This window comes from Arvicola amphibius, chromosome 3 (assembly GCF_903992535.2).
Source record: "Arvicola amphibius chromosome 3, mArvAmp1.2, whole genome shotgun sequence".
NCBI lineage: Eukaryota > Metazoa > Chordata > Mammalia > Rodentia > Cricetidae > Arvicola > Arvicola amphibius.
The window spans coordinates 95803927-95813195 of record NC_052049.1 but is presented as its reverse complement, the minus strand read 5'-3'; the positions used below and the strand labels follow the sequence as shown (position 1 = coordinate 95813195).

The following is a 9269-nucleotide window of genomic DNA, read 5'->3' as shown; positions in this document are numbered from 1 at the left end:
GATGTGCCACTGCTCGTGAACCGCCAGGGGATCTTGGGCAACCCGCTCGGGACCCGCGAGTCTCTGCCTTGAGACTGGCTGCTCCCAGAGTTCGCTGCCTGCGTACAGCTGCCGCTTGGGACTTTATAGCATTTTTTTTTCTTTATAGCATTTTTTAAAAGAACAATAATCTGTCCTCCTTCTGGGCTCCATCTCCTACTTCCCACAATACAGCACCAGTCGCTGGGAACACTGCATCAGCTCGCATGGCCACCACGATGGCCACCACGGCTCTTTTTAGAGGTGAGATCTTCCCAGGCTCTGCAGCCAGCTCCAGCCTGAGTAGCCCTCAGCTCCTCCCTCCCTCCCTTCCCATACCCATACCCCCCCACCAATTCAGCACACTGTCCTCCTGCCCCTGACTAGGCAACTCCTATTGTCTCTTCCTCTCCCTGTCCCACTGGAGCTCAAGTTCCTTGGATAAAGCCCTTGTGGCAACAGGAGGTGTTAGAACTTGATCTTGCAAATGAACTAAAACTCAACAACTGGGCTCAGTGGCACAGGCCCATAATCTTAGCATTTGGGAGGTATAGGCTTAAGTACCAAGAATGGGGAATTCAAGGTCATTATCGGCCACATAGTGAATATGAAGCAAGTCTGGACTACATGGGAACTGCTTTTAAAGTAAAAATTAAAAGACAAAGACAAGGAAGAGGAGGAGGAGGGAGGAGGAGGGAGGGGAGAAAAGAAAAAAGACAGAAAGACAGACAGAGAGAGAGAGAGAGAGAGAGAGAGAGAGAGAGAGAAAGAAAGAAAGAAAGAAAGAAAGAAAGAAAGAAAGAAAGAAAGAAAGAAAGAAAGGCCTCGTCTCAGATTCCCCACTAACATGCAGGTTGAATGGACAAAGTTGTCCAGAGCCTCCTTGGAACTAGAGCTGAGCAGGAAAACCTCACCTGTGGCAGACGACTGTCTGGAGGTGGAATAGGATTGAGCCTGACCACATTCAGTCTGAGGGCCCACTTAGAGAGGACATCACAGACGTGAACCTTCACGTCTTCACGTCCTTCTGTCCACACTGTCCCCAGGTCTTCCCCGTGAAGAACAAGGCCAAACTTCTTTACCCTTCCAAGAGAGGGAGAGGGTGACATTGTTGGGCTCAGAACATTGTCTTCTCCTTCACAGAAGCCTGCCTTCATGGCAATCATTTCTCTAGAACCAAGCCAGCTGAGGAGATGAGGAATGACCAACTCCACACACACACACCCTCCAGAATTCCTGTCTTTAGACAGTGACAATGGGAAGAGCCAAGAAACCCCTGGGAAGGTCACAGCCCAGGGAACGGGCTCAGTGAATACAAGGCGTCATCACAGGACTGCCTGGACGTCCCTCCACACACGCGTCACAGGAGGTTCCTGCATGGCAACAGAGAGGGCAGCTGAAAGATTGTAGTCCTCAGGCTCTGCCTGCGAAGGAGTAGCTAAGGAAACCCTCAAAAGAGATAACACACACAGGCTACCCCTGGACAGCTAAGTGGAAAGCCTGACACTAAAGGCCTGTTTTCCTCAGTCCCTTGGCCTAATATATCATGCCTGCCTTCCATTAAACAATTTCAAGACATGCAGTTAATAAAAGCCATAGATTCTGGAGGAACATAGTAGCCTATCGGAATCAGACTTGTGTGAAGCAGGTGTGTGCAAATAATCGGGCCAGGAATTTAAAACAACTTCCATCAATACACCAAGGGCTCTATGGGAACACATGGGCATGGAGGAACAGATGGGTAACATAAACAGAGAGATGGAAGCACTAAGGAAAAGTCTGAGGGAAAGGTCCAGAAGAAAATACAACACAGAAGTGAGAATGTCTTTGAAGGGCTCATCAGCAGACTGACAATGCTAAGCAAAGGATCCATGAGTCTCAAGAAATAGCAGCAGGGGCTGGGAAGGGGGCTCTGCTCTAAGAGCTGGCTCTGTAAGCGTAAGGAACTGAGCTGAATCCCCAGCACTTCTGTAGACAACGAGATGTGGTGGCTTATACTACTAGTGCAGGGGAAGTGGAGCCAGAAAGATCCTACACACACACACACACACACACACACACACACACACACACACACACTGAAGAATAGATAACATTACAGGCCAAGTGTGTAACTCAGTGACACTTTGTACACTCAGCATTTTTGAGGCTGTGGGTTCAACTCCCATCACCAATGAAAAGCACGAAATAGCAACAGAAAACAAACAAAAAACCAAATAGGAGCTAGGGGTCAGAATGTCCAAGAGCTATGTGTCAGTCATCAAATATTTCTGTAGCCTGTGTATAATGCGATGTTCAAGGGCACAGAAAAAAAAAGGCCACAGATGTATTTGGAGTGGTAACAGTTAAGACCGTCCCAAAACTCAATACAGGCACCCAACAACAAATCCAGAGATCGCAAAGAATTCCAAGCACAGTGGAAAAAGAAAGGTCTATGCCTAATCATACCATCTTCAAAGATTCAAAGTCTAGGATAAAAGAACCAGTCAACATAGAAGTCTGTCAGCAAAGGAAGGGGTACAGAAGATGTGGTAAATATGCCCAATGGGAGTTTATTCAGGCAGAAAGAACATAATTATGTCACTTGCAAGAAAATGGTTGCAACTGGCTATTACCATATTAAGCAGATTAATTCTGTCTCAGAAAGACAGACATCGCATATTTTCCTCTCCTTTCTGAATTCTAGATTTTATATAGATACATGAAGTCATGAATGTGCATATAACATAAAAATAGAAGTAAAATTATCTAAAAGACTGAAAGGGACTCACAGAAGTGAAGAGGGGAGAGAAAAGGAAATGGGATAATGTGCTCAAAATGCCTTAAAACTTGTGTGGAAAAGGCCTTACAAAACTCAGCACTTAAAGCAGTGAATGCAAAAATCTTCTTTAAAAAAGTGGGGGGGGGGGGAGTGGTGAAAAGGACAGAGTAGAGAAAACTCGCTGTCTCTAACAAGGAAGGCCGAGAACTCCGTGAAGAAACCGTGCGAGCGAGAGCAGAATGAAGTACCCAGATGCTGAACAGATGAAACACCAGCAGCATTCAGGAGCCTGTGCAGCCATCCTTCTAAAGGGAAAAATAACGACTTCCTCGCGCTCAAAAACAGAAGAGAATCTTCAGCTGTCTAGCAGGAAATATTTAAAGTTAGTCCGAGAGAAAAGAAAGGATGCAGGCCAGAAACTGAGAGCCACATAAAGGAAGATGCGAAAGCAGCGATGAAGGGGCCTAAATTACAGGAGTTTCCAGCACTCCTGCAGGAAATCTTCCCCACCACCCAACCCCACCCCATCCCTTCAAAAGTGCCTGCAACACATGGCAGCAGAATAGCAGGTAGCTATGTGCCCCCAGCACCAGGCCTGCAAGGCACCTAAAACTGGATGGATGGATGGATGGATGGATGGATGGATGGATGGATGGATGGATGGATGGATGCACGGATGCATGGATGCATGGATTCATGGATGGATGGATGCACGGATCCACGGATGCATGGATGGATACATGGGTGGATGCATGGATGCATGGATGGATGCAAGGATAATTGAGGGAGAGAGGGAGGGAGGAACAGGAGTGAGGGAGGTAAGGAAGGAGAGAAAGAGGGAGGAAGGAACGGCAAACCATCCACACCAACATCAGGGCTCCTTGGTAGATAAGATGTCTCTTTATTAACACTTCAGCAAGAAGATTCCAGTGTCATCATGGTAGTAACCAAGGGCTCAGCCTCTATAGTGTTTCTGCTCAAGTCTGGTCACCCTTCAGGTGACACATGAGGTGGACATCTTTGGACATGGGCTGTTAATTGACTTGGGTGGCCTTCAACCTAGAAATCAGAGATGCGTTCAGTGAGCCCTCATGAAAATGTGCAGCCAGTTGAAGCCAGTGTCTGTACCCCATCTTCACTTACAAGCCCTCTACTTTCTGTATAATGGTTGTCTGGATCAATGAGAACCCTGTACAAAACATGTCCTGTGCAGAATCTGGCACACAGAGAGCACTTAATAAATGCTAACATTGCATTTCCTGATGCTTTTTAAGCATGTAGCTTCCAGCTATGTGTCAATCATGTCTTTCACCCCACCCCCACAGCAGCTACCAGGGCCATCTCTCTTGGATAGGGCACAATGACTGTTTCAGGCATGCTCCTTGTATTGGAATGGTTCCATCTCCAGCCTTTCCCTTTCCAGAACTGAACAACATTCAGTTATGGCCAACGGCGGTGTGCAAAGCCCAAGTAGCAGATGTATGGCCAAACATCCCTTGCTGGTAGCAGGTTCAGATTCTGTACGCCCTCACTCCTACTGAGACCCTGTATCTCAAATTAGAGTTAGGACAGCAACATCTACTTGTCCCTGCCCTCGCTGCTTCTGAGTGCAAACTCCTCACTCAGGAAAACGAAAAGCTCCCCATGCTAGGTCTCCCTTCCCCTACCAAGGCTAGCCGCCCTAGCCACCCAGACACTTACCTATGGGTCTCCTCACCTTAGCATTCTGAGCAAGAAGTTCTGAAGCTTGGGTCATCATATGAGTCACACCTGAGGTGAGATATGCTGCAGAGGGCAGAGGAGAAGAGCAAGATAGAAAATAGCCTACCACCAGAACCTACCTAGCCCTAATACCTTAACGGCAGGCGGCACAGGGCATGGGCCGGGTGAGAAGCACAGTCCCGAGCCGTCATCGTGTGTAAACTTCAGAACTGAAGTCCAGGAAGGAAGCCCTCAGCCTGGAGTCATGGCGGGGATGGGGGTACCATTGGAGGTTGATAAGGCCACCGTAATGTGGACCACAAAGGAAGGGAGCCCTTGGAACGTCATGCCCTGACCCATGTTAGAGCCAAAAGATGATTGGGATGGGCAGCTGACTGACGTCATCCCCACCCACGCGTACCCAGGTAGGCACACAAGGCAATTCGTCATGAGAACTTACCTTTGTCTCACTTGATCTATCCGGTCCTGCATGACATCTTCTATCATTTCACTTGGCACTTGGAAGATACGGGTGTGGCTGGAAAACACCATTGCACCATGGGATCCTCAGCTGCTTTTCATAACAGCTGAGTCTAGCAAGGCTACTGAAATTGGGACTACCGGAACAGTAGCAGGGACTCCAGATGCATGCGCCTAAGAGCCCACCCCCACTCTTCTGTTTCATAAATAACAAAGGACGTCCCAGTCACCCAGCCCTTGCATGAAGACAGCCTATGGTTCCAAGGATAGAGGGAAAGAGAAGCTGGCCGCCAGCAGGACGATTGAAGCGCTGCACTTCCTACTCCAAATTCCTCTCTGGTATCATTGTAGACTCTTAGGATTGGTACCATGGCATGGGCCACTGTTTGCATTATTTCTCTATGCTGACATTGCCTTTCCTTCTCTAGTCGGCTTCCTGTCTTTTCTCATGCCATTTCCCACTCCTCCCCTCCAATGTCCCGTAGTGCTCACAAAATACCCACTTCTTTGGCTATGGTGCCATTATGGTTGAGGCCCAAATTCTGTCTGGCCTCCCCCTCTGCCCACAGAGAGATGGGGGTATGATTGTGACTGTGACTCCTACCAGGAGGAACCAGTTGGAGCCCATAGGAGATAAAGCAGGCAAGGCTAATGGTCCCCAACCTAAGGGGAAGGGGACCCTCCAAAAACAGGAGCCTCGGCACTGGGATGCCCAGGCTACACTGGCTCTCTTTTTCTCCTCAGTTCCCTGTTAATCAGATAATAGTACCTTATTAAAGAGTCACTCTGAGCTTCCTGAGATGATGTGGCAGCAATGCCTAATAAATGTGCAGCCTGGGTCTCAAGTTGTGCCCTCAGACCTTCCTCCAGGCTTCCCTAACACTGACTTCCACACACCCTACTGTCTGCTTCATGTACATCCATGGGATGTAGGGCTGTACTTTGCTCTTTTTCCTCCTCCAGACCAGTTAGCAAGCACAGGCTGATGCATGCACACCTACTAAAAGAATGAAAAGCCAGTGTTGCCTCACGCAAAGTTATCACCTGACCACCTGCTACCACAACTATTAAGAAAACCCCAGAAGCAGTGCATTCTGGGAAAGAACAGAGAGTTCACTTCCAATCTCCCCTGAAAATTCAGAGTGAAAATTACACGTAGAGAAACAACTGATGCTTCACACCTGCCTCGGAAATCTTAGTTTCCCTCGGAAACTAATTGTATAGCCAAGGTTAAAGCAATATTAGAAGATGAGGTTGGTCCAAACCAAGGAGAGTAATGTTTGTAACTCAAGAATCCAATTCAAACAAAGGAAAGCTGGGATTGAAGTCAGTAATGCTGAGGACCTCAATGCATTTCTAGAGAAAATCTCTTCTCTGGGGGCTCTGAAATCTACCGGTGATTGGTTGTTCCTCCCTAGAAGAGCCAGTACATATTCAAACACTCTACAATATGTTGTCACTGGCAAAGTAAACTCATGAATACCCAAACCCTGAAGCAAAACTAAGCTTGCTGAGGAATGCAGTTTCCCCAAAAGAAGAGCAAAGTAAACAACATGACCACAGGGGACAGAGGAAAGAACAAGCCCCTTGGTCACATATGGACTAGCTCGAGGAAGGAAGGGTGTGATGATCTAGCCCAAACACTGATGGACTCGGGGAACAAAACTGGGATCCCTCTGTAGAAGGAGTAGGGTGACTTCAGCACCCCACCTCCCACCCCCACCCTACACCTGGAGTTGCACCATCTTCTGGACCAAGTAAGGCTTGTGAGGATGGGCGGCACCAAGGTGGCAGGAAGGTGACAACGGAGCTTTGTCACAAAGTTCTTGCCGCCGGTGCCGGGAGACCTCCGCAGTGCAGACTCTCTGCACTGCAGAGTCGCAGATGAGCGCTTTGGCTTTTGCGTGTTAAGAGCTATTTTCTTTCAGCGCTTTCAAGTGCTGCCGCTTCTGAACAATTCAAGAGCAAAAATAACAAGAATCCGAAACATATTCAGAAGCATTTAGGAAATGGAGAGCAAGACCAGTTCCCCAACTGCTGAGGTCATTTAAAAATGTACGAAGGAGCTAAGCCTTCCAGATAGCAAGACTCTTGCCGTAAGTCGCCAAAGCATGACTGAGGAATTTCACTGCCAGCGGAGGTGGTTTCTCTAGAACTAATGTGCCTACTCAGGAGGCTGCCCCGCTCCCTGGGTACTGTACCTCCATCTTATAAACTGGATCCTCGTTCTCTCCTCCAGGACTTCCTGATTAGGGTCTGCTAACATATCAGACTTGGAGAGTTGGTGCTTCACCTGGGAAATCCAGATTGAATACGTGTGGTTACCAGTCAGTGTGGACGCCCACAGCTGGGATGTGCGCTTTGCCCAGGATCCCTCACCACACACTGGCACACCCACTTCCCCACAAACTCTCAGTTACCAAATCTCTGGTCACATGTATGTCGTGTCCGTGAGTGGGAGGGACGTTAGTAGACATCTTCTCCTTTATGTTCCGAGAAGCCTCCTCTTCTGTCTGGAAGGTGAAGGTGAATGGTTTCCCTCTTGAAGTGCCAGGCTCCATCTGATCGCTCTCCAGGTCACCTCTCTTCTTCCTTCCCCTGTGCCCCTTCCATCGCAACACAAACACACACACACACACACACACACACGCACTCACACACACACCCCACTCTCGCTCCATTCCTCCCAGCTTCTAAACAAAGCTCCTCCATTGCTATTCCCCTACGAACCTTGAGGACCTCCCCTAAGCCCTCGGCCCTATCCCAAAGTACTTGGGGGACCACCTTGAGTAGAATTCCCTCCTCTAGGATGTTTGATAAGTCAGTGAGTAGCGATGCCAACACAAAACCCCACATCCTCTCAGACATTAGAATGAATTAAAGTCAACTCTAGACACAAACTTGAGTTTCTCAATATATAGAGAGTGGAGTCCTGGTTCCTGCCCCCTAGTGATAACTGCACTCTAGAACTTGAGGCACTGAGTCCTAGAAGAATTCTACTCACTTTGTTCAACCAGTGCTGCACTACGGATACAGCTTCACTTTCCACAACTTCAATGTCCTGGAACAAATTGGTTAAGATGAGGACCTCAGAAACCCTAGAGACCCACCCGCCACCGCTACGGCTATCCAAGGTGACATGATATGTCTGTGAAGTACACCAGAACCACAGATGGAGAGAAGATGGAGTGTCCCAGTGCCACGTGGGTGCCACCACCACTCACCGAGTTTGCCTTCGGTGGGAAGGGTAGCCCTACACTTTTCCGGGTAAAGATGTACACAATCCATGTTGTAATGATCATCTTCAGATTTACAGAGGGCCTTCTTGGCTCCCTCCTTCCATTGAAGCTGCCTGAGAACTTCTGTGGAATAGGAAGGTAGTCGAAGGGAGGTCCCCCCTGATTGGTTGAGGAGTGATGATGTGACAATGGCCTCTTTCAACTTCCAGGTTCAGAGTGCAGATGGAAAAGAGGGGTTGGAAGACTTCTTCCTTATGGCATCTCAGAAAAGAGGAGACATAGGAGATGAGGATAAAATAATCCCCGGGCAAGATACAAAGGGGATACCTAGCGAATAGACAGAAAGTCTCAGGGTGGCTCTCTGTCTTAAGCAAAGCTAAGTAAAATTCTAAAATGAAATAAAAATGTGTTACAAGTCAAAAGCATCTGAACCCTTTAGATATCCATTCGGACCAGTGTCATGGTTATTTCATAATATTCTCTTATGTGCAGGAGGAAATGAAATTGTTTCCCCAAACTTCCCAGACAAAGAAACAAATGTTCATTACAGATAGTTTTAATTTTTTTGCCTGTTCTCGCTATGCAATGACTCAATCATTGAAAAGTAGTCCAGAGCCTGAGGAGGAGATGGTTCAGTCAGTAAAGTACTTGCTTTGAGAGCATGAGGATTAAAGTTTGATCCCCAGAAACACAAAGTGTGTGTGCGTGTGTGTGTGGTGTGCAAAAGTAGTTGTATCCCATGGGGTACTCAGAAATTGTGTGTATCCACCAATCTCAGAATGGCTACCAAAGCAAAGGTGAAGAGCATAGCAGGGAAGCCAGGAAGCCATTATTGGCTTAAGAAAAGCTGTTCCAGCCAGGCGGTGGTGGCACACACCTTTAATTCCAGCACTTGGGAGGCAGAAGCAGGCAGATCTCTGTGAGCTCAAGGCCAGCCTGGTCTACACAAGCTAGTTCGGGGACAGGCTCCAAAGCTATAGAGAAATCTTGTCTCGAAAAAGAAAAAAGAAAAAGAAAGAAAGGAAGGGAGGGAGGGAGAAAAGGAGGGAGGGAGGGAGGGAGGGAGGGAG

The 9269-nt window shown here is 47.9% G+C and overlaps 1 protein-coding gene across 2 annotated transcripts; it reads right to left on the bottom strand.

Annotated features, from left to right (window-relative positions):
- Positions 1-4497: 4497 nt before the first annotated feature.
- Positions 4498-8262, bottom strand: Spata19 (spermatogenesis associated 19). Of its 2 annotated transcripts, XM_038324535.1 has the most exons (6): positions 8185-8262; positions 7965-8021; positions 7381-7473; positions 7162-7253; positions 4941-5018; positions 4498-4564 (listed from the first exon to the last, which is right to left on the bottom strand). In XM_038324535.1, the coding sequence occupies exons 1-6, from the start codon at positions 8260-8262 to the stop codon at positions 4498-4500; spliced, it is 465 nt and encodes a 154-aa protein (XP_038180463.1). The 2 variants fall into 2 exon arrangements, with proteins under 2 accessions (XP_038180463.1, XP_038180464.1); XM_038324536.1 differs by lacking the exons at positions 7965-8021; positions 8185-8262 and adding an exon at positions 7799-7828.
- Between the last annotated feature and the right edge of the window lie 1007 nt (positions 8263-9269).

What these genes read in the sequence shown, in the direction of transcription:
- Spata19 (XM_038324535.1), bottom strand. Translation starts at nt 8,262, where the DNA reads ATGATCATTACAACATGGATTGTGTACATCTTTACCCGGAAAAGTGTA. An exon ending in TACATGTGACCAGAGATTTG is followed by an intron (nt 7,254 to 7,380) that starts GTAACTGAGAGT and finishes TGGATTTCCCAG; the next exon opens with GTGAAGCACCAACTCTCCAA. An exon ending in ATAGATCAAGTGAGACAAAG is followed by an intron (nt 4,565 to 4,940) that starts GTAAGTTCTCAT and finishes TGCCCTCTGCAG; the next exon opens with CATATCTCACCTCAGGTGTG.